The sequence below is a fragment of the Mastigoproctus giganteus genome, chromosome 3 (genome assembly GCF_048544385.1).
Source record: "Mastigoproctus giganteus isolate SK-2022 chromosome 3, ASM4854438v1, whole genome shotgun sequence".
NCBI classification, from domain to species: Eukaryota; Metazoa; Arthropoda; class Arachnida; order Uropygi; family Thelyphonidae; genus Mastigoproctus; species Mastigoproctus giganteus.
The window spans coordinates 79,785,768-79,811,767 of NC_143577.1; the positions used below are offsets into that span (position 1 = coordinate 79,785,768).

Below are 26,000 nucleotides of genomic sequence, written 5' to 3' on the forward strand. Positions count from 1 at the left end.
ACTTATTTAAAATATTGGTGTACCTGGTCTGCCTCCACGGGGCGAAGTGTGGGCAACGTCTGGCCTCAGCAGAGGCCTGGCGGCTAAATGGCCAGAAGAACAACGGTACACAACATTACTCATGTACAATATCCATACACTTTTAAATCTCTGGCCTTTACAGCGTACTGTATCACACAACAATGTAAACTACGCAGAGATGGGGGAAACCCCTGGTGCCGTTTGACCCCAAACACACTTTACACTTTACCTGTGAGGAGATAAAGGTGGGTAAAATGACTGTGGCCAATTCGCGCTCTGGTTAATAACTTCCTCCATCCTGTTTATACGGAAACTGGAGGTCCACGGTTGCTGTTCAGGTTTTATTTGGCAGAGTTTATTATGCGTTTGGGCTTGCCATTGAATTCTCCATTGTTCTTTACACATTCTTCGAATGTTACTTTTGTGGTCAAGGTACAGAACATAATACTGTGATAATTCTCTGTTGGATGGATGTTTAGTGGCATAGTCCGCACATTCATTTACTGGGATCCAGCAGAAAATGGCCACTCGGAGTTCTTGAAGATGCATCAGTTTTTATGAGATGGATTTCATGAGCTTTATTAAAGGATGTGTTTGAGAAGAATTGTTCTGTAAAGCTATAATCGCACTTTGGGAGTCTGTATATATCATGCTTTTATGGATGGACAGACGGAGGATATTTTCTACTGCACGTTTGATGGCATATAATTCAGCTGTATAGCTGCTGCATTCATTGGGAAGTGATATGGAGAAAGTTTTATGAGGGAAAAACGGCTGATGCACCCACTCCACTCTCAGATTTTGATCCGTCAGTGTATATTTTTGAAAAATGCAGATAATTTTGTATGGACAATATGGAGTTGTATATTGACATTTGCAAGAGAGTGCTTTCCCCAGTTTAGAAAATAACTGTCACAGAGTGGTTTAATAGACTTCCATGGGGGATCAGTACTATTTAAATCTTGAAGAACTTTACAGGATGTATATTCCAAGTTTGCGATAATGCTTGAGCTCTGAGAGCAAAAGGCTAAACTGCCCTAGGTTTATTTCTATAGAATGTTGTGAGCTGAGGGTCATTAAGTATCGGCCTAATGGGATGGGTAGGTAGACTTTGGACTTTAGTTGTATAGTTAAGAAGTAACATCTTTCTCCTGAGGCTTAGAGGAAGTTCATGAGCATCAATATAAAGACTTTGAACTGGTGAAGTTCTATAAGCGCCTATAGAAATCCACAGGGCAGAGTGTTGAATTGGTGCAAGTTGCGTTAGCACGCTCTCCCTAGCAGAATCGTACACCGGGGCACCGTAGTCAAGGCAAGATCTGATTAGGGCTCTATACAAATGAAGTAACGTGTACCGATCTGCATCCCATGATGTAGAAGAAATGACTCTGAGTATGTTAATTTTTTTCTGGCAAGACATCTTTATATGTTTAACGTGCTTTTTGAAGTTCAACTTACTATCGAAAGTCAGACCAAGCAGACGAATGCTGTTCACAACTGAGATAGGCTGGTTTGTTAGGTGTATCTCTGGATCTGGATGCATCTTCCGTTTGTTACAAAAGGGAACTACTTTAGATTTTGAATAAGAGAGTCGATACCCGTTCTGCGCCATCCATAACAGAATATTATTAATTGAAATTTGGAACTGCTGCTCAATGAAGGTCATGTTTTGCGAACTGCAAGAAACAGTGAGATCATCGGCATAGAGGTATTAATTCACACTGCTGGGAATATTTTTAGTCATGTCATTTATTCTTATTGCGAATAAGGTGGCACTGAGCACAGAGCCTTGTGGGACCGCTTCTTCTTGTATATCGGTAAGGCTATCAAATCCACATGTTACAAGTTGCAGCTCCGCTGAACAAGACGTTTTTTAGCTATATTTAGCCGCTTTATTGACCAATTGTTACATCAAATTATTTTCTATAAGTAGCTTATAGACCTAGTCAGGATTGTTAGTTTATTCTGAATTGAGACAGTGACATTTGGAAGTTAATTAATACTTAAGTGTCCATAGATTTACCGTTCGTAACTTGCCGCCATTGTTAACGATACGTTATATCCCGAACTAGATAGCGTTGGTATAGTATAATATATAATATAATATTGTCAATTAATCAGTAAAATCTATTAATTTTGTTAATCTTCGTTGTCAATTAAATTGTACTTTTGACTAAATACATATAACGACTTAGATTACAAACGTAACATAATTAATTAATACATAACTTGATACGGAACTTATATAAATGGAACTCGTAGATAATACTTGATACTGAAAAATATATATAGCGTTATAACTGTGTTGGGATACAAGTTTAAGGTTATAATTTTGTACTGAAATTGAAATTAAATTGAAATCATGACTCAGACCAGAGCAGCAAAGCAAAAGGCTCAAGCTAATGAGAGTTCGGTGGCTCAGAGGAGAACTAAGGGGGGCAGTTGCCCTCTGAATCTCAGCCTTTTAAAGTGCACTGCTTGCATGATGTTTGTGGAGCAATCGGGTATGGGACATGATATTGCCATTGGGGATGTCTTTGTGTGTGCACGATGCAAGGAGTGTAACGAAATCAAGCGACAACTTAACGTTGTTATGGGCCTATACGAGAGCTTGAAGGACAAGGTTGATGCCGTCGAAGGATCTAAATTGCTCTCAGCTGCCCACATCAATGCCAGAGCTTGCACTTGGTCATCACGCAACACAGCGACAACCCCCAAGGCAGAATGCACTGGTCCCACAGGAACTAGTAGTTGTTGGTGACTCTATTGTTAGGGAAACGAGGAACACGCTTTGTAAAAAGGATAGGTGGAATAGGACGAGGGTATGTCTGCCAGGGGCAAAGGTTGATGATGTTGTAGAGCGGATATCATCTTTTAAGGGTACAAAAGGTGATATAGTTGTACACATTGGCACTAATGATATTAAGAAGTAGGAGACCGGCAGGCCGACCGGGCTAGCCGGGTGGGTAAAGTGCCTGCCTGGCAACCCAAAGGTCGCGGGTTCGATTCCCGCCTCGGGCTTGGATCAATGTACTGCAAAAACCGTGGGAGGTGCATTATGGCCACAGAAGCCTATGCGCCAACAACTACCAAAAAAAAAAAAAAAAAAAGAGAGACCGGCAGAATTACTTAACAAGTACAGGTCACTGTTGAAAAAAAGCCGAGAATTAGGGTTGAATTTGAAAATGTCTGCAATTCTGCCCAGACACGATAGGAGGGAGTATATGATTATTATTATTATTATTATTAGCCATAAGGTGCAAGGAAGCCTGAGGCTTATGCTGCACCAGCCAAAATAAAAAAAAAAAAAAAATTTGAATAATCCTGAGAGAGAGAGAGAGAGAGAGAGAGAGAACGAGAGTCAGAAATAGAAGGGAATCACCAAGAAAGAGAAGAATGATGATATCCAGCTCAGGACCCTGGGTGTGCCCCAAGTCAATATTCACCAGATGTGAACCCCTGGGGTGATGAGAGCCTTGTCGATCAATTTGGCCCTGGAAAGATTGTGCAAGGCTCAAGGGGTAGAATTTTTTTCAACCTGGTCTGTACTTGTTAACAGGAGAGACTGCTTCTACAAGGATGGGATACACTTAAATAGAAAGGGTGCAAGAATATTTGCTGATGCTATCAAGGCAGTGTTAGGTGGGTCGGAAAACTGCTAGCTTGCGGGGATACAAGGACAAATAGATTAACGGTAGCCACTGGCAGAGGTGAAAGTGATTCTTGCACTGCTTCTATTGGAATGAGCAGCAGCCTGGAAAACAAGATGCAGGATATTTCAGAGACTGCTGGGAGTCACTGCGGTACAAGTAAACACATGGGTTGTGTTAGGGTAGCTAAGAATAGGAACAGGTACATGTATACTTGCGTGTACACCAATGCTAGGAGTTTGGTAAATAAATTTGATGAATTTAAGGTATTGCTCAAAACATCAAAGGCAGATATTGTTGGGATATCAGAGAAGTGGTGTCACACAGATATAAGGAATGCAGAACTGGAATTTGGGGAGTACATACAGAAAGGATAGACACTGTGCTGATGTAGAAACACATCTGTAATGATGTAGAAACACATAAAATCCAAGGAAGTGAAGCCAGTTGACATCGCTGGACAGTGCAGTGCGAGTCAGTTTGGTGTGACATAAGTATTGGGAGATCAAAATTAAGAGTAGGAGTGTGCTATAGGCCTAATGACTCTGATGAGTATAATAAGAAAAACTGTACAGGGGAAAAGAGTGGGCCAGTAAATCAGAGAGTCTTATAATGGGGGATTTTAATTTCCCAGATATTGACTGGAATTTGTGGGTTGGTCACTCATACACTAGCAAGGTTTTTGTGGATTTATTGAATGATTGTTTTCTACATCAGCATGTTCGAGAGGCAACTAGAGGGAGTAATACTCTTGATTTGATTATCAGTAGTGATTCTTCATGCATTAAGAATCTGTAGAAAAAGGAACCAGTAGGTGTCAGTGAGCAAGTGTGCTGAAGTGGGATTTACTCAAAGAGGTAATTACCATCAGGGGTAAAGGAAGGGTTATTGCTTTCGTAAAGGCGACTACGATGGTCTGAGACAGTATTTAAATTCTATACAGTGAAACCAACTGATGATGTTACCAACAGTAAATTCAAAATGGGAAGCATTCAAAGAACTTATCTTGGAAGTTACTAGGCTTTACATACCAACTAAGAAATATTGTTCAAGGTTTAGGCCTAAATGGATGCCAGATGAACTAATGAGACATATGGCAGAGAAGAAAAATGCATGGGATACATATAAATTAACACATGACACAGAAGCCATGATAGATATAAACAGGTCTGTAACCAAGTTACAAAGGAGGTTAGGCGGCCGCAAGCAGATTACAAGAAATCTTTGGCAAAGAATGCAGAGAAAAACAGCAAAGAGCTCTTTACTTATGTAAACTCTAGAAGGAACGGGATGAATCAGATTGGTGCACTTGATATCGATGGTTCAACTGTTAATGATTCTGCTCAGGTAGCTAACAAACTAATTGAATATTTTGCATTGACATTCACGCATGAGGAGTTATTCAGTGAGGGGGAATGCCAGAGGTGTATTCAACTCTGGCAGTAAGCTAGATAATCTTGTAATAACTGAGAGTAAAGTGGAGGAGAAATTGTTGAAGATAAACACAAGAAAGGCACCTGAGGTGGATGGGAGCTATCCAGTTATATTAAAAGAGGCAGCAAAGGAAGTATGCAAACCCTTAGCCATAATTATGAGAGCTTCCTTGGACTCAGGGGAGGTACCCATAGACTGGAGATGTGCAAATGTGACCCCAATTCATAAAGGAGGATCAAAGGCTGACACAAGTAATTATAGACCTGTGACCTTCTGTTCCAGGAAAATTAATGGAGACACTGATTAAAGAAGAACTGCAGGATCATCTAGACAAGATTTCAGTTATAGCTCGGACACATGGTTTTGTTAAGGTGAAGTCTTGCCTGACCAATTTGATTGTATACTATGATGCAGTCACAAAAGAACTGGATGCAGGGAATAACTTTGATATTTTATACTTGGATCTTAGAAAGGCTTTTGATACTGTTGCACATGGAAGACTGCTGCACAAATTGGAGCAGTGTGGCATTGGAAGCAAATTGCTGCTATGGATAAAGGGGTGGTTGAGGGGGAGAAGACAGAGAGTGGTAATCAATGGACACTGCTCATTGGGGACTAATGTTATTAGTGGAGTCCCTCAGGGTTCAGTGTTGGGTCCATTATTGTTTTCTGTATTTATAAATAATATTGATGATGGTATATCCAGCTTAATGTCCAAGTTTGCAGACAATACAAAGGTTGGCAGGGTTGTTAAGGACACTACTGACGCTATGCTGGACGTAATGTTCCAAAAAACAGGATCTGGAAAGGTTGAGCAGATGGGCTGATAGGTGGCAAATGAAGTTTAACATTGACAAATGTAAAGTACTACATATGGGAAACAGCAACCCAGAGCAACTTATCAACTCTTTGGTACTACACTGACAGTGGTAGAGAATGAAAAGGACCTGGGTGTAATTGTGCAGGCAGATATTAAGTTCTCTGAGCAGTACAGACAGGCTGCAAGAGTAGCTCATGGTGTCTTGTCAATGATATACAGGAATTTTTCTAGCAGGGATAAGGAGGTGATTATTCCCTTGTATAAGGCAATGGTCAGGCAACACCTTGAGTACTGTATACAGGTCTGGAGACCTCATTTCAAGAAGGATGTAGAGCTGCTGGAACAAGTACAGAGAAGGGCAACAAGATTAGTGAATGGACCAAAGGATTGCTCTTACGAAGAAAGGCTTAATATTTGCAAATTACAGTGTCTGGAGACTAGGCACCGGCGAGGTGATCTGATAGAGGTGTATAAAGCCTTGAATGGTTTGAGCATGCTCAATACTGATGGGATTCTTCCTTTTGGTCAGAATAATCACCTGAGAGGGCATAAATTCAAATTGAAGAAAGACAGATGTAGGATAGATGTGCAGAAATTTGCCTTTAGCCAGCGGGTAGTTGGTTGGTGGAACAGACTTCCATCCCTTGTTGTGGAAGTTGATAGCCTAAATAAATTTAAGACTCAGCTGGACAGGTATTTTGAACGAACAGAGGGGTGAAGTGAAAGTTTTTTTTTTTTTTTTTTGGCTGATGCTGTATAAGCTTAGTTTCTTGCATCATATGTCTCTACTGATGCTAATGCTAATATATGTTTGAGAGAGAACTTGTTGGTATCAGACTTGAAAGGATCTGTGCTGAAGGAAATTCAATATGAAATATGATTAGTGGCCTCTCAGGTCAAGGGAATGCAGATCTTTCAGGATACCAAAACGCCATGTGGTGTCGAAGGCTTTTTCTACATCAAGGCATACCACGACGAGATTCTCATTTAAAATGAATGCATTCCTGATGTTTGTTTACACTTTGATCATGAGATCCAGGGCTGATCGATTTTTCCTGAAACCAAATTGATTGTCAGAAATTATATTTTTAGAGTCCAGAAACCAAGTAAGTCGACGGTGAATAATTTTTTCTAGGGTTTTACGTAAGCAGCTGGTGAGAGAAATAGTTATATAGTTTTTAGGAATGGAATGATCTTTTCCTGGTGTGGGAATTGCTATTATATAGGAGTGATGCCTGGAACTGGGGAAACAGTGTTCAAGAAAGATGCGATTGAAAAACGTGAGCAGTGAAGAAAGATTCTTTATCTAAGTGTTGAGCATTTTGTAGTATATTCCGTTGGGGCCTGCAGCACTGTTTTTTGAGGTAGATATGGCTTCTTGAAGTTCAAACATTGTAAGCAGCTGATTATAGGGTAAAGAACATTTACTCGTAGGTCTGAAGTTCAGTTTGGACTTTTCAGCTAATACTTAGATCTTCTGGAATGATGGATCATATGCTGTTGAGGCAGATAACTGAAAAAAGAGTCCCTAGGGCATTCGCTATATCTGTAGGAGAAGAAAGATCCTGCCCATTCCAGTTGAGAAGTGGGGAGGATAATGGGGGAACTTTGTCATTTAGTTATTTTATTTTCTGCCATATTATTCTTGAATCAGTATTTTTATTAATCGAGCTTGCAAATCGAATCCAAGATTCTCTTTTAGCTTTATTCCTAATGTGACGGGTCTTGGCTCCGAGTCTCTTGTCGTTTATAAGATTGGAGGTGGTGGGATGTTTTCGAAACAGATTCCATGCTCGGTTTTTTTCATTTTTTTGCACCTTTACACTCTTCATTCCACCAATAGTTTATGGTTCTATGGATTGTTGACTGTGATTGTGGAATCGCAGTGCATGCAACAGCCAGTATTTGTCTCGTGATGCGATCGGTAGCTGTGTCAATAGGACAGTTTTCGATGATCTGTTCATCAAAGGACACTCGGGAAGTGAATTTTGCCCAATCTGCTCTGGGAAATTTCCATTGTACATAGTTTTGGGAAATTATGGAATGTCCTGTTTGAATCTTACATATTAGTGGAAAGTAATCACTATATTAGCGGTTTGTCGAGGGCCGTCCACTCAATACTAGGGAAGAGGATCAGAGAGCATATGGAAAGATATATTGCAGAAGTTCTACCTGTAGAGAGATGGATGTAAGTTGGCAAGCCAGTATTTAGTATAGTCAGATTTTGTCTGTCAGCAAGCTGTTCGATAAGTTGTCCTCGTCCATCTGCATTGGGAGAACCCCACAATAGATGGTGTCCATTGAAGTCGCCCAATAAACAGATAGGGGTTGGCAACTGCTGAATAAGATCTTCCAGTTCATGGATGGTATAGGAGTGATTGGGCGATAGGTAGATAGAGACAATTGTCAAAGTAATACCAATATTTGTTGCAACAGCTTCGATGGAGGTTTGTAAAGGAATGAATCTGCAAGGTACTCGTGAGTCTGAGTATGGCTACCCCTCCATGAGCATTATTTGTAGCAGTTCTGTCTTTCCTAAAGAGTGCATAATTCTTAACTGAGAGTGACACGTGCCGAGTTAAATTTGTCCTTGTAGGCAGATGCCTACGGGATGGTAACGATCAATTAACTCGTGGATATCATCAATGTTGCTGCGAATTCCTCTACAGTTCCACTGTATGATTTGGTGCATTATTTGGTTTTGTTATTTGAGGAAGATTCTGAGTCTTTTTTATTCCCAGGGTGTTTGTGGCGATCGAGTTTCATTTTCTCCCTTCTTGGAAAGGTTGGGCGTCCAGTGTCCATGTCATCTTCTGCGTGAAGGTCTAGGATAGGTTCATTTGGGTCAGTATTGTTATCAGTGTCCATATTTACTGAAGTAGTAGTAGTAGTAGTGTCTTGTGATGCAAGAAAGCAAGTGTATGAGCTTATGCAGCATGAGCCAAAAAAATCACACCATTCCCTCCAAATGCCTGTCCAGTTCCTCCTTAAATTTATTTAACCTATCAACTTCCACAATGACAGATGGAAGTTTGTTCCAGCAATTAGCCATCCGCTGGCTAAAGGCAAATTTCCGCACATCTATTCTACATCTGTCTTTTCTTAATTTGAATTTATGCCCCCTTAGGTTCGTAATCTGAACAAGTGGAAGGATCCCATCAGAATTCAGTGTGTCAACCAATTCAAGGCCTTATACACCTCAATCAGATCACCGTGCAGATGCCTAGTCTCCAGCCACTGCAATTTGCAGAACTTAAGCCTCTCTTGATAAGAGGATCCCTTCATTCCCTTCACCAATCTTGTTGCCCTTCTCTGTACACGCTCAAGCAAATCTACATCCTTCCTAAAATGAGGCCTCCAGACCTATACACAGTACTCAAGCCTGACCATTGTCTTATACAGAGGGACAATCACCTCCTTCTCCCTGCTAGCAAAATTCCTATATATCACTGACAAAACTCCATGACCTGCCCTGGCAGCCTGTCTGCATTGCTCAGAAAACTTCATATCTGACTGCACAATTACTCCCAGATCTTTTTCATTTTCTACCACCTTAAGTGTAGTACCACACAGTTGGTACGTTTCTCTGGGGTTACTTCTACCCATATGCAGTACTTTGCATTTGTCAAGGTTAAACTTCAGTTGCCACTTCTTAGCCCATGTGCCCAAATTATCTAGATCGTGTTGCAGTAGCACACTGCCATTACTGTCATTAACAACCCTGTCAACCTTTGTATCATCTGCAAACTTCGATACAGAGCCTGATATACAGAGCCTGATATAGCCCTTCATCAATACCATTGATAAATATACAAAACAACAGTGCATCCAACACCGAACCCTGTGGGATTCACTAATAACATTAGTTCACGAAGAACAGCACCCATTGATTACCACCCTCTGTCTTCTTGCACTTAACCATCCTTTTATCCATTGTAGCAATTTACCCTTAATACCATTCTTCTCTAATTTGTACAATAGTCTTCCATGCGCAACAGTGTCAAAAGCTTTCCTGAAATCCAAGTATATGATATCAAAATTATTTTTTGCATCCAGTTTCTTTTTAACCACATCATAATAACCAATCAAATTTGTCAGACAAGACTTTCCCTTAACAAACCCATGCTGTGTCTGAATTATTGCTGCAGTCTTGTCTAGATGATCCTGTAATGCATCTTTAACCAGTGACTCCATTATTTTACCAGGAACAGAAGTTAAACTAACTGGTCTGTAATTACTCGTGTCACCCTTCGATCCCCCTTTGTGAATTGGGGATACATTTGCACATCTCCAGTCCGTGGGGATCTCCCCTGAGTCCAAGGATGCTCTCATAATTATGGCTAAGGGTTTACTTAGTTGCTTTGCCACCTTCTTTAATATAACTGGATAGATCCCATCCACCCCAGGTGCCTTTCTTATGTTTAACTTCAACAGTTTCTCCTCCACTTTGCTCTCAGTTATTACAAAATTATTAAGCACCCTGCTACAATTTGATAACCTTCTGCCATTTTCAAACCTTGATAACTCCTCATATGTGAATGTAGATGCAAAATACTCATTCAGTTTGTTTGCTATCTTAGCAGGATCATCAACAGTCGAACCACTGATATCAAGTGGACCAATCAGATTCATCCCCTTCCTTTTAGAGTTTATATAAGTAAAGAAATCCTTGCTGTTTTTCTTAGCATCTTTTGCCAAAGATTTCTCGTAATCCCCCTTCGCCTTCCTGACCTCCTTTGTGACCTGATTACAGACTAGCTTATAGCTGCCATAGGCTTCTGAGTTGCTTGATAATTTATATGCATCCCATGCAGTTTTCTTCTCTGTCACGAATCTCATTAGTTCATTTGATAACCATTTAGGCCTAAACCTTGAACAATATTTCTTAATAGGTATGAAACTTTTAGTAGCATCCACGATTAATTCCTTGAATTCTTCCCACTTAGAATTTACTGTTGATAACATAGTCAGTTGATCCTACTGTTCAGAATTTAAAACTGTCTGAGATCACTGTACTCACCTTTATGGAAGCAAAAACCCTTTCCTTTACCCCTGATGGTAATTATATCTTTAAGTAAATCCCACATTAAGTGATATTGTTTGTCTTCCTATTTGGAACTGAGTCGGTTTTTGATTTTATATATCTGATTGTCTATGTGGGGTAGCTGGTGGGACTATGACTGGGGTGTTGTTGGCTCTATCTGCTACCTTTTGCTCTTTTGGAGTCTGTTTCATCAATGGTGACAGTATGTTGTTGTTGTTATTTGGTTTTTAGGAGCATTAGCAACTAAGGCCATATTGCTCCGGGATATGCGGTGGTCATTCCCTGACCTTTCCGCATCCTCCGTATTTGGTGGCGAGGGGCTCGAACCCCGGTCTAATCAAGAAGCATGTGCAACGCACTGCTGCTCCTTCCCACCTGGCTACGGAGGTGCCTATGGTGACAGTATAGATCGGGCCCAATCTGCAATCGATATGGTTGGGGGAACTGATACTTCAGTTTGTGTTGCTGTTGTTTGATATTTTTGCATATGTGTTCTTAGGTGCATTGAGCAAAATTTGCTTTCTTGCCTCTTGGTATGTGACTTTTTGTTCTACCCTGTACTTCTGGATTTTTTTTTTCCAGTTTTCCAGAGATCGCATGATTTGGAGTGGGCTGGATGCGCTCCTTTGCAATTCGGACAGTGCGGTGTTTTGGTGTCACAATCTGTTGGCGAATGTTCTTTTGACCCACAGTTTGGACAGACTGGATCTCCTCGACAAGCCATTTGCACATGACCAAATTTTTGGCACTTCTAGCATCTTATAAGATTCGGGATAAAGGGTCGTACTCAGGAGTTGAGATAGCCGGCTTTGACACTGGATGGTAAGATAGGTGTTCTGAATGTCAGGATGATGTTACGGGTGGGAACAAGATCTCCATCTTTCCTGATCATGATGCGTTTCGCTTGTACCACTTTTTGATGTTTGAGTTCTTGGGCCAGTTCATCTTCTATTGCATTTATCAGATCCCACTCTGCAATTACTCCCTTTGAAGTATTTAATGTTGTATGAGGGGTGACTTGAATGGATAGTCTGCCAAATATCGTTAGTTTCAACAGTCTCTCAGAATGTGCACGACTCACTGTTTCTATCAAGAGGTCTCCATATCCGAGTCTTCTCACCATTTTGAGAGAGCCCGCCACATTTTCCAAACATTTCTGTATAAGAAATGGTGAGAGAGTGCTTATAGATTTGTCCAACAGACTATGTAAGATAAGGAATGATGGGCATTCCTGTTGGTCTGTGTCTGTACGCAGTCGTTTAGACTTTGTTACATCATGGGAAATTTCATGGTCAGCATTGCTGATGGTACTGGATGAGCGCCTAGGCTGCTCAAGCTCTGGGTAATTGTCATAGTCCATGTTAGGCTCCTTTTTGCCCTGGGGGGATTGACTTTCCCTCCCAAGTTTCCAGCTCCGCCACGGGGAGGCAGGAGCAGTGCCGCAAGGAGGCCAAGGGGTTAGATAAGTTAGTTGGTTAGTAAAATAAAGTAATATATGTAATGAAAAAGTAAGGTGAATTTCCTTTCTTGTTCTTATTTGTGATTTTCCAAGTATAAAACTGGATTATAAATGAACTGCTAATGAAAAACGATATAACTTAAAATGAACTTTTATTGCTGGGAAAGAGCGCTATATATTTGCACTTTGAATGCTTGACCTCTAATTTGCTTGGCATCTGGGGCCCACAAAACTCGTACTGTTCTACGTACCTCAAAATTGGTGTAACATTCTAGCTGATGTGCCATTATGAACACTTGCTCCTACACAACTGTTACTGCTATGTAAACGAAACTCGCCTACTTGGAGGCACACAATATGAACTCAATTCCATGCATGTGCCACATTTGTTGCGAAATTTTACCAAGAGATGGTGGCAGGTGTAACTTATTTTTTGAATGCCCCTCATACATTTGCATATCTCCAATCCATGGGGACTTCCTTCCCCTGAGTTGAAGATTGCTCTCATAATTGAGGCGAAGGGTTTGCTTACTTCCTTTGCCACCTCCTTTAATATAACTGGATAGATCTAGTGGTGAGCTATAGTAGGCTTGCATGGGCTCGGGAGAGCCCATTGTTATTTTTTTTGAAAATTTGCGAGCCCATTGTTGAGACAATAATTTATTTTACAAATGATATCCTGGATGCAATTATTGAGTATCCAGAGCCGAAATTACGGTGGGACAAGCAGAGCCCCATTCCTAGCATTTTAATGGCGCAATCAATTGGTTATGTATTTTAAAATTGCTGCATTTTTGATTTAATTTAATTACCCCTTGGTAATTAAATTCCGTTGAATGAAGAAAATTTCCATGTAACGAACGGATTAGGAGAGACAACTGTGTATGCATTGTTCTCATCTCTGGCCTGTAGGCAATTTAGGTAATTAGAAAGTGCGAATTAAGGGTGAAGGGGATTACCATTCCACAAAGTTAGTGGCATCCGTAAAACCTATGCAGTCACATACCGAGAAGTCGCGCTAGTCAATATGCTTTCCATATCCAGTCAGAGGATTAAGAAGATTCTCGACACGGATTATAGCCTCTGATCAACTTGTGTTGTGGTTGCCCTTTACTCCGACAAACGAGCATATGTTTTTTGGAGAAGGGAGTGATCCACGCCTTCCAGTAAATTTCTCCTGTCTATGTTTACATGGTCACAGTAGCAGAATATTCGTGTGATTCCGACATTGTGCACTGTAATCAAAGAACTAGTGAGAGTAGCAATGTAGGGGGGGTGAGATTGAGGCAACTAAAATATTATATAAAATTTACAAAGATGAAATCTTGGCAGATTTTGAAACTTTGTCGAGCCTTTCACTGTGTAGAAAATGTTCTAAAATATAATGGCATGCAGGAAATAATTAAAAAAAAAAAAAAAAATCTATATCACCAATCTCCAAAAAACTAGCGCGAATTAAGGATGATTGTTAAGAACTTGATGTGGAAACTATAAAGATCGGTTGTGTGTTCGGGCCACGATGAGCAGCTTGTAGCTGGTGGACAGCAATTGTGGGTTGGAGGAATTATCCTGCTTTATGCAAACATTTTGAATCAGAAGTTAAATATTCGGGATTATTAAATCGACTTTTAAATTTGGAATTTCTTAACCATTTAGCACTAATGTTTGACATCTTGCAGGAGCTCTCTTACCTTCCAGAAGCTTTGCAGAATCACAATGGTAAAAGCAGATAAATTATCAATGCCATTGATAATTTTCAAATTAGCAATATTGATGCTATTGCTAATTTTGATGCTATTGCTAATTTGAAAAATTCTGAAGGAAATTATGAAGCTAAAATTGAGAGTATGTTGAAGTGGAAAGAATTTGAAGGAATCAAAATCGAAAGGAAAAAAAAAATGCCTCGTGACAAGTTATTAAATGCATTGTTTTATCCTTAAAGGATAAGTTATTAATGCAACAGGGCGATTTTAAATTGAATAAAGAAAATACCAATACCATTGAAAGAAATTTTAAACATATGCTACCCGAAATCGTGGAATGTGAAAAAAAACCTTTGTCTCGGTTACAAGACGGTGAAAACCGGTGAAATTTAAGTTTTCTGATAAAATAAAAATTAATGATTTTGTCGAAGACAGTTTATCTTTAAAATCGAGTGAAATTCCCTTTTCAATTAAGAAAGCCAGAAAATATCTTTGAAACCATTACAATTAGCAGTGCTGAAGCTGAGTGAGCTTTCAATGTAATGAATAATATTGTGACAGTTAAACATGTTGCAGATTATGATGACCATACATCTAAATGGAAAACCACTGCTTCAATTTGATCCGTTACATCAAATCATTCCTCTGTAATCATCACTGAGCTATTGAGCAAAGCAGTAATAAATATTAATCAACAATAAATATTAATAAAGAAGTAAATTCTATATGGCAATTTTTAGAATAAATGTTTCTTGAATATTTGGTGAAATAATTTTTTTTCATGTAATCTGTGATTTTTTTTTGTGTACTTTTTCTAGAAAGTTTGTTTCTTATGTAATATTTGTTTTTATATTGTGGAATATTTTGTGATAGTTTTTATGTTATTTGTGATATGGAAAATATTTCATGTTATTTTTTATTCGCAATATTAAAATTTTATCATGAAAAAATGTATCTGTTATATTTCCCTAGTTGTTAAAAAAAAAAGACGAATAAAAACGTTGCGCATGTGCCAAGCACGCGTTGTAGATAGTTTATACGAAACATCCTGTTTTGATTTGTATATATCGATTACGAAATAAAAGAGCTTTATTATAAATATTTTATTGATCATTCACAGATTTTCATAATTTCTGAGAGACAAGATACAATGGATTTATGATAACTAAAGTAAAAGATGCAACATATCTAAATATCTCTGTAAAATAGCACAGATTGATGTACCGATCTTGTAGTTGAAGGGACATACACAGCTGTTAGGGGCACCTAACAATGGAATGTAATAAAAAAAAGAAATTGTTGAAAAATATTTGTATTGTTGCAATCATACTTACTGCAGTAGTAACTTCAGGAAGCATGATTGTGATGTTATGCTATTCAAAAATACTAAAAAGTTAGAACTCCAGACACTGTCATATCCAGTTATCATCATAAGGCGAGGCATGACGACCAGGTTTTTTTTTTTTTTAGACAGACCTAGGAACGTTTTACACATTCACCTATACACATGGTTAAGGGGGTAATGAGCCGCATCTGACAACCCCTAAATCTGCCTCTGGCTCAAGGTATCATACCAGTCACGAAAAATGCGTCATGCACTCTAATCACACTACTACTGCGAGCGTGGGAAGTGACTCTAGTGGAAGCCGCAGATGACGTCACTTCCATGACCGATCACATTTACTCGGTAGAATGTTGGAAAAACTGCGAGCCCATTGTTAAAATATTCACAGCTCACCACTGGATAGATCCCATCTACCCCAGGTGCCTTTCTTGTGTTTAACTTCAACATTTCTCCTCCACTTTGCTCTCAGTTATTACAAAATCATTTAACTCCCTGTTAGAATTTGATAAACATCTGGTCCTCTACTCCTTGAATAACTCATGTGTGAATGTAGATGCAAAATACTCGTTTAGTTCGGCAGCTATCTGAGTATGATCACCTACAATCAAACCATTGATATCAAGTGGACCAATATGATTATTCATCTCCTTTTTAAAGTTTATATAAGTAAAGACGTCTTTGCTGTTTTTCTTTGCATCCTTTGCCAAAGATTTTTCATAATCCGCCTTCGCTTGCCTTACCTCCTTTGTGACTTAATTACAGCCTAGCTTGTATCTATCACAGGCTTCTGTGTCACTTGACAATTTATGTGCATCCCATGCATTTTTATTCTCTGCCACGAGTCTCATTAGTTTATTTGGAATCCATTTGGGCCTAAACCTAGAGCAGTATTTCTTAGTTGGAACAAAAAGCCTAGTAGCTTCCAAAATTACTTCCTTGAATGCTTCCCATTTAGAATTTGCTGTTGGTAACATCATCAGTTGGTCCCACTGTATTCACCTTTATGAAAGCAAAAACCCTTTTCTTTACCACTGATGGTAGTTACTTTATCTGTGGTTCCTTTATCTGTAAATTCTTAATGTATGAATAATCACTGCTGATAATCAGATCAAGAGTGTTACTCCCTCTTGTTGCTTCTCTAACATGCTACTATAGAAAACAATCATCCAATAAATCCACAAAAGCCTTGCTAGTGCGCGAGTGACCAACCAAAAGTTACAATCTATATCTGGGAAGTTAAAATCCCCCATTATAAGACACTCTGATTTACTGGCCCACTCCGTTTCTCTGTATAATTGTTCATTGTACTCATCAGCATCATTAGGCCTATAACAAATTCCTACCCTCATTTTTACTTTCCCAGTGCTTATGTCACACTAAACTGACTCAACATTGCACTGTCCATCTATGTCAACTGGATGCACTTCCTTAGATTTTGTGTTTCTTAACTAACAGCATAACCCCTTCTCCCTTCCTATCCTGTCTATCCTTTCTATACACATTGTACTCCCTAAATTCCAATTCTGCATCCCTTATATCTGAGTAGCACCACGTTTCTGGTATCCCAACAGTATCCACCTTGGATATCTTAACCAGCACTTTAAATTCATCAAATTTTGTACTATACTCTTAGGATTGGTGTATATGCAAGTATATATGCACCTGTTCTTACTCTTAGTTACTCTAACACAGTCCATGTATTTACTTGTTTTCTGACTCCCAGCAGTTCCTGAAATCCCCAGCAACTGGCTTTCCGGGCTCATTCCAATAGAAGCAGTGCAAGAATTATTTCTACCTCTGCAGCTACTGTTAATCTATTAGTCTATGAATCCCTCCCCCAAGCTAGCAGTTTTTCAACTCATCTAACATTGCCCCGATAGCATCAGCAAATATTCTTGCACCCCTTCTATTTAAGTGTATCCCATCCCTGTAGAAGCAATCTCTCCTGTTAACAAGCACAGACCATGCAGAGAAAAATTCTACCCCTTCAGCCTTACACAATCTCTCCAGGGCTGAATTGATCAACAAGGCTCTCATCATATACTCCCTCCTATCGTGTCTGGGCAGAATTGCAGTAATTTTCAAATTTAACCCTAATTCGCGACTTTTTTCAACATTGACCTGACTTACTTAGTAAATCTGCAGATCTCCTTCACTTAATTATTAGTGCCAATGTGTATGATATCACCTTTTGTTCCCAAATAATCTTACTCATACAAAAATTCAAAATATTAAAAAGATTTTAGATACAAATCCTTTTAATATTTTGATATAAAATTTGCCACGTTAAAATATGGAGTGATTATAAAACAGATAGTTAAAACTAATCTGAGGTTATAGTTTATTATGGTAATTTGGAATTGACAAAAGATGAATTTATTTGAGATGTTTATGAAAAAAATTTAAAGGCATATGGATTTTCTCACAAGACACTGAGGAGCTGATTAAAACTAAGTATGTAGCAAAGACAAGGAACATAACGTGGCAAATTGGATAATCGAAATCGCTGAAAAAATAAGAAAGGTTACATCTTTGACAGGTGTTCTTCCCAAGATGTATTCTCTTGCACAAAATACTTTGAGCTGTCAGTTTAAACCGGCAAGAAATTCCAGTTTACACTGACAGTTCGAAGTCAGAATCATATTAAGGATCTGCTGCTGTCTTTGCAGACATTACTATATTAGAGTAGATTCTCCCTGAATCTAGCATATACACTGTAGAGCTACATGTGAATTAGCCTTGGATAACATCAGAACTTGCCAGTACCAATGGTTTATGATATATTCTGATTCCTTGAGTGTATTACAGGCTTTATTCACCCTGAAATGAAATTCTCATCCCATTCTGTCTCAAGTTCAGCAGAAGATACTCTCTCTCTCTCTCTCTCTCTCTCTCTCTCTCTCTCTCTCTCTCTCTCTCTCTCTCTATGTATGTATAAATTCAATATCTGCTTCTGCGGATTCCTAGTCACATTGGAATTAGCAGAAATGATTTGCCTGATGTTGCAGCCAAACGAGAAACTCCCACTAATGATCACTGTCTCTTAGTCTTCTATACAACACATGCGAATAATACACAATGGGATACAGTTCCAATGGTAGGATTCGTGGAATAGACAAACTTCAAATAAATTACATCAGATACAACTTGTAATAGAATCTTGGCAGTGTAGTCTGTGCAGGAATCATAAAGAGGAAGTTGTCCTTGCAAAGCTCCACATAGGACACAGTCATCAGACTCATTTGTGTTTGCTGGGGGCCAGTGACATTCCTATGTGTAAGTTCTGTGACACCATTTTATCTATAAGATATATTTTAATTGACTGTACAGATTTTAGCAATTCAGTTCTCATTTTACCACTTTTAACCATCTGACTAAGCTTTATACACTCAGTCAGATTGTATCTGACAGTGACAGTGTGTCAGCTGTTTTTAAATTTTTTGCAAATTATTAATTTATTTAAAATTATATAAAATACTGAATATAAACTGAAACATCATCATTCTTCTCTTTTTTGGTGATTCCCTTCGACTTCTCTCTCCAGGGTAACTCAAATTTTTTTTGGCTGGTGCAGCATAAGCCTTAGGCTTCCTTGCACCATATGGCTAATAATAATATTTAGTGAAACAAACTGAGTGCAAAATTTTTTTCAGTTTTTTTTTTTTTTCAGTCTTTTACAGTTCTCTTATCAATGCCTAATTTTTCAACTCACATTTTATTGAGTCTTTTCTGTATCCTCTTTTTATGAATAAATGCTGTTTATATCTTACTGCTTTTAGCCATCTGACTAAGCCTTATATGTTGAATCAGATTTTATCTGACAGTGAATGTACGAGCTGTTTTTAACTATTTAAAATCATTGAACTTGCTAGGATTTAATTTAAATGTACTTTTAATTTCTGATCAGTTTTTATCCTTATATAATATTCCACTATATATAGATACCTTTTGACATGGTGACTAACCTGGTTTGGGAGCATTATAGCCTCTGTTGCTGATGTGCTAACAAAACCCAAAACAAGGAGGTTGACATGCTTTTAGTAAATTGAAATATTTTATGTTGTGTAAATGATAAGAAGTGTGTACTGTAAGAATAAACTAAAATAACTACACATATTTCTTTTTTTTTTCTTAAGGAGTCCTTGAGATCCATATTGGTGAAGGTAGAGTAATGTCTACACTTCATTTCCAAAATGCAACATATGTAGTAGATATCCCAGAAAATTCCCCTACAGGCAGAGAGGTGATTCAGGTAAAAGCATTTCCCCCTCATGGTCATCACTCAACTATAATGTATTCAATTAGCAGTGGTAATGAAGAAAATGCTGTAGATATCAATCCTCATACAGGTATGTTACAAAATATTTTAATTTAAATACAGTATATGGTATAAATTTACATAACTGTGCAAATTACTAGTTACTTGGAAGTGATTATATTGTGGTAGGAGTAAAGAAATAGTAAATCAGTGAATAATATTAGAAATTACTAGCAGCATTTCATCTAATAATTAATCTGGAATCCTAGTCTAAAAAAATCTTTCATCTGGCTGCCATAAACAGCTTGAAATAAATTTCTGAAATGTACTTGTCCAATTGTTTTATCACTAGCATCAAAACTATAGAGAATAAAAGTCATGCTGAGAAAAAGCTCATGTGGCTAGGAATATATTCTTATGCTTACGTTATATTAATCCTTGCTGCTGTTTTAATGCTAGCAATGCTATACTTGGTTGTCAATCCTTCTGTTTCAGTTTGTAACTGAAGTGTTCAATGAGAATGCCACTTTATTATCAGCAGTCACTGAAGATAAAAACGTGACATCCCTTGCTATACATTCAAAATTAAAACCTCAGAAGAGTAACAAAGGAATTGAAAGTGACAGTGAGTAATCATAACATTTTCAGCATGTATGGTATGTGGCAGTTAACCCTGAATGATACACAAAGAAAAAAAATTAAACCTGAAAGATACACAGTCATGTATTACTTAAGTAGTCCCATGAAACTGTGATGTAGATAGTGTCGCTATTATTTAATATTTCTTGCTATTTTTTCCCCCTTTTCATTGATCAGCAATACCATATGGATTCTAAGTGTAGGATAATAAAATCATAGAAAAATATAATTTTTTATGATTTTTAAAAACCATAACTTTGTAACACAGCCATTCGTTTTTATTTATTTATTATTATTATTTTTTTTTTTTTTCAGAAAAAATTCCCATTACTGTTGGCATTGCAAATATAAAATTTCATGTTGATAGCTTAAAGAGGTATTTTGTGAAGAATTTTTTTTGTAAAGAATAAAATTATCCCATTTTGGTTTTTTTTAGAAAAATTAATTTATCACACTCTCATGGCTAGGAGGCTAAAGGCTGTTAAGATGAGCAAACAAATTAACACCATTTTACTTATCATTTCCACATTACATATTTACCCTCTATAGCTGAGAGTAGAAGATTAAAATTACCAAGAGAACAGAAATATCACCTTCAGCAACGTTTTGGTAAATATGTTCTGTTCTGTTCTGTTGGCAGATTTTTGTGTTCAATTTATGTTGCCATGTAGTACCTATTTTTCATAATAAAACAAAACCAGTGCAAGTTGAGCCAGAAAAATAACAGGATTACATTTTTGGCTCAGAACTTCTTGAGTTTTCTGTTATTTTGCAAATATCATTGAAAAGTGCAAAGACTGATTAACAAAAATTATGTGCTTCCCAAAATGCAAAAGCTCCCCAGCTTAATGTGAAGTCTTGATAACAACCATTCACTAGTCAGTGAATCCATCAGGATAATTACAGGCATCAATATTTTGTAAAATTAGATTATGTAATTAGTATTAGCCATGTGGTGCTAGGAATCCCTAGTTAAAAAAAAAAAAAAAAAAGTGTGTTTTGCTCCTCACATAGGTACTGATCCAGCAATCTTTAAAATTATCTAAGATGTTAAATCCAACTATCCATGGAGGAAACTATTCCAGTAATTTATAACTCACTTAGTTGGCAGAAAACTTCCTAAAATTTAGTCTATAATTCTTCCTTCTTATACTGTTTCTCTCAGACAGTGTTTTATAGTCACCAGTTAGATTCCTTCTAAGGTATCTGGTTTCAATCTAAGTAGCTCATATATTTGAATGCTTTTGTGATATGGGTGCCTCTTTGCCAATCTCACCAAGCACATTGCCCATATTTGTAATTTCAAGATGCTCAATGCCTTTTTATTTTTATAACAGGAGATTGTGATGTCCCTTTCTTTACAATAAAATATTTAATAAATCATCAGTAGGATACCATAGGCTCCTCATCACCTGACTGCACTTCACAGAGAACTTAATGTCTGCCTGGAACAACTCCCAAATGTCTCCTCTATTGTTTTTAATTCAGTTCCTGTGTGCTATTTTGGGACTGCTATAACCTAAGTGCAAAAACCTTGTATTTTCTATTATTAAAGCTTCCACTTATGTGACCATTGCTGAATCATATACACCAAATCAACCTCAAGGAGTATTGTTCATATACCACCCTCCAAATCTTTATCATCTGCAAATTTTGACACACACCTTGTATTCTTTGTTAATGTCATTTAAGAAAATTAGAAGCAACAGTCTTGGTGCCAATCCCTGAGCAACACCTCTTCTAACACTAGCTCAATTCAAAGAGTAGCTATTAATCACAACCCTTTGACTTCTGTCCTTCGACAATCATCCTCCATGGAAACTTAGTCAGTATGGCATATTGCCATTGCTACTCATTTGGCCCTGAGATGCTACTGAGATCCCATACCCACAGCTTAGGTTCCAGGATAACAACATAGGAATCCATGTGTTGCCATGTACTGCAACCTATGGAAAGGGGGATCTTGGTGGTTGAGGAGCCTGGCTTTAGAACATCACTTTGTCCCCTGTTTTGGCAAGACAGGCGATCCTGGGATGGCTCACCCAGGATCAGCTAGTGGATTCACCTGCAAGGGTTAACCATGTTGATGCCATGCACTTATGGCCCCGAGTGCCAAGCATTTTTCAGGTGATCAAGCAATTTAAAGTGATCCTATAGTGCACTTCTCCATTCTATTTAGTTCACTATATTTAAAGCAGTCTTTATTCTCTGTACTTAATAAGTAGTTTTCTGCTAAAAGGAGCTAGCAGACTTTAAGAAAGGAAAGTCCCCTTTCTTGTTTCTTATTTTCAAACTAACACCACCATCCCTACTAATTTCTAGCTGCTGCTTGGTCATTTGTTGGCACTGCTCTTGCCTCCTTATGGTGAGGCTAGAAAACAGGGAGTTGGAAGTCACACTCCCAGGGCTAAAAAGTTCTAAACATGAGTAATAAAGCCACTACTCCCCAAGGGACTTCAGTGAAGATCCTGCTAAATCAAACTGCCAGAGAACCTGAGAATACTGCCAAAAGGCAAAGGACAGACAGTTCAAAACCAACACCCTTGTTCCTAGTCATTCACTGGAGAAGAGATATTAGACAAGAAATCCCATTTTGGTGTTTTGGCTAGTCCTGCCAAGTCTTTTTTATCCAAAAAGACTTGCCAGGACTAGCCGAAACACCAAAAACGTCAGGTAACTGTGAACTGGGGAACCGTCCAGTACCAGACATTCAGAAAAGTTACTGAATTTATCAAACTTTGGAGGTTTACTGGTAGTGGTCACCCCCATAACACCTTAAACTATTTGTAAGGAGTAATCTCTGAGTGGGATCTCTTACACATTACTGAAGAGGAAATAAGCAGCGAACTCCAAAACCAAGGAGTGAAGAATGTAAGACGAATTTCTATTCAGAGAGATGGAAATATAATACCTACTAAAAACTTAATTCTGACATTTAACACACCAACTGTTAAAAGCAGAATATCAGAACTGGCAAGTAAAAGCATATATTCCAAATCCCTTACACTCTTTCAAATGTCAAAAATATAGATACTCACAGACTGCATGTAGAAATACGCTGACATGTGCTAAATGTGGATCCAAAGAACGTCAGATTGATGACTGCCCAGCTCCAACCCCAAAGTGTCCAAATTGTAAATGAGAAAACACAGCCTATTTCAGAACATGTAAAAGATGGAAAAAAGAAATACAAAACAGACCACAATACTACATACCAAAAAGCAAGAAAAGTGGTCCAGTCAACTATAATTACTCGACCAACATATGCACAAAGTGACCAGGTATAAATCAGTTGAGTGTCAAACTGAAATCTCAGTTCCTCCAGTTGAATCTTTCTCTCCACAAGTCAAACATTTACACCAAGCAAACCATGTAAACAAAACAGTAAACACACTGATCTCAATCCCCTCAGATTCTCCAATTTTGCAACTGTGTAATGGTAACATAGGACCCAGCAATTTTGAGCCTACCTCCAAATTTATGGAATTGGAGAAAACAGAAAAGTTAGATGATGCAATGTTGGAAATCTATGTTGGAGAAGAACCCCATGGACTCACATCTGGTGAGCATGAGCTTGGTACACCCAGGGTCCTGAGCTGGATATCATCATTCTTTGCTTTCTTGGTGATTCCCTTCAACTTCTGACTCTTGTTCTCTCTCTCTCTCTCTCTCTCTCTCTCTCTCTCTCTCTCTCTCTCTCAGGGTAATTCAGAAATTTTTTTTCGGCTGGTGCAGCATAAGCTTCAGGCTTCCTTGCACCATATGGATATTGAAAACCAGTCTTTCCCAAAAAAAGATAGATCAAGGGCAGAAAAGCAAAAGGCTACCACCCATCAAAAACAGCTCAAGGGGCTGAGCAAATTTAAATAATCGATAAAATTATTCAGTGGAACTATCGAGATTTATGCACCAATTTCGATGATGTCCAGCATCTGATCACACAGTACACACCAATCGGTATCTGTCTCCAGGAAATATACCTCAGGCAACAAGATACTCTTTGTATCAGGGACTACTCAATGTACAGAAGAAACTGAATAACTGATGATATAACCCTCAGAGGAGTTGCTATATCTTCTTCTTCTTCTTCTTCTTTGGTCCTTAGCTGGCAGCTGGGGGAGGCGGTTGGCCACGCAACCAGTATGCTGCTGTAGGTGCCGCAGGGTTTCGGACTTGCTCTGTGATGTTCTTCCATACCTTACGATCCATGGCTTCAGTCCTGGCCTGGTTAAGGTCGAGACGTCGGCTCTTCAAGTCATCTTCCACTTGCTTGGCCCACGTTTTCCAGGCGCAATCCGTTGGATGCTCCATTGGGTGGGTCGTTGTCTCCAAAGGAGTGTGGATGGTATTCTGTTCGTGCCCATTCTACATACGTGGCCAAACCATCTGAGCCTTCGCTTCTGGATTTGGTCAGCAATGGTTGGTTGCTGTTGGCATCTGGCACGGATGGTATCATTAGTGATGCGGTCGCGAAGAGAGATGCCCAAGATCTGCCGCAGGCATCGCATTTGGAATACCTCAAGTTTGTTCAAATCTAATTTGAGACAAATCCATGTTTCCGATCCGTAAAGAAGAATGGGCAGAATCAAAGTCCGGAAGAGTCGGATTTTAGTCTTTGTGGAAATGTTGGTCCTCTTCCACAGACACCATTTGAGCGAGGCGAACGCAGTGGCCGCCTGTCCAATTCTGCTGTGGATTTCCATGGTGGATGCAACTTTCTTCTCCTGGACAGCGACCCAAGGTATTTAAAGTCCTGTACTTGCTCGATCTGGACGCCTTCGAGATAGATGGTGGCTTGCGACCCATCTGTTGTCAGGGCCTTTGTCTTACCAGCATTGATCTTCAAACCGTATGGCCGGGCAATGCGGGCAATGTCGTAGAGGATGTCCGTGGCTTCAGCGTTGTTACCGGCAAGGATAGCACTATCATCAGCAAACATCAGGTCAGTCACATAGTGATCTTTGTCATATTGTATGCCCTGTCTGTTTCTGAATGCTTGCCTCATAATGGCGTCGACCACGATGTTGAAAAGCAACGGGGAGGCTACATCCCCTTGGCGGACTCCAGTTTGGATGGTAAATTCCTCAGATAAATCATTCTGGATGCGCACCTGGCTGGTTAAACCGTTGTATGCAGTTTGGAGGAGTGTGATGACTTTTCGAGGTACATGTTCAACCTCTAGTAGTTTCCATAAGGCAGGCCGGTGGACACAGTCGAAAGCAGACTTAAAGTTAATGAAAACAATGACGGTTCGCTGTCCACACCGGATCCTCTCCTCCATCAGCTGACGAATGGCAAAGATTTGATCACAGCATCCTCGCCCAGGTCTAAATCCTGCCTGTTCTTCTCGACTGGTTTGCTCGCGATGTTTTTGCAGTCTTGACTGGATGATCTTCATAAAGACCTTTCCAATGATGGAAAGGAGGCTGATGCCACGGTAGTTCTTGCAGTCCCGGTTATCACCTTTCTTGTGGATCGGTACGATAATGGCTTTCCTCCATGTTAACGGAATTTGTTCAGTGCACCAGATGGTTTTGAGGAGTGAGTGTAGTCGGCGAAGCAGTACATCTCCCCCGGCTTTGATCGCTTCTGTGGTGACTTGGTCCACTCCTGGTGCCCTGCCATTC

At 38.9% G+C, this 26,000-nt stretch overlaps 1 protein-coding gene across 1 annotated transcript in view; it reads left to right on the plus strand.

Annotated features, from left to right (window-relative positions):
- Positions 1-26,000, plus strand: part of LOC150088102 (protein dachsous-like) — a 132,719-nt gene that overhangs the window by 74,811 nt on the left and 31,908 nt on the right. Inside the window, exon 8 of the mRNA XM_090370021.1 lies at positions 19,613-19,825. Coding sequence (XP_090226147.1) covers positions 19,613-19,825 — 213 coding nt within the window. The remainder of the gene's footprint in view (positions 1-19,612; positions 19,826-26,000) is intronic.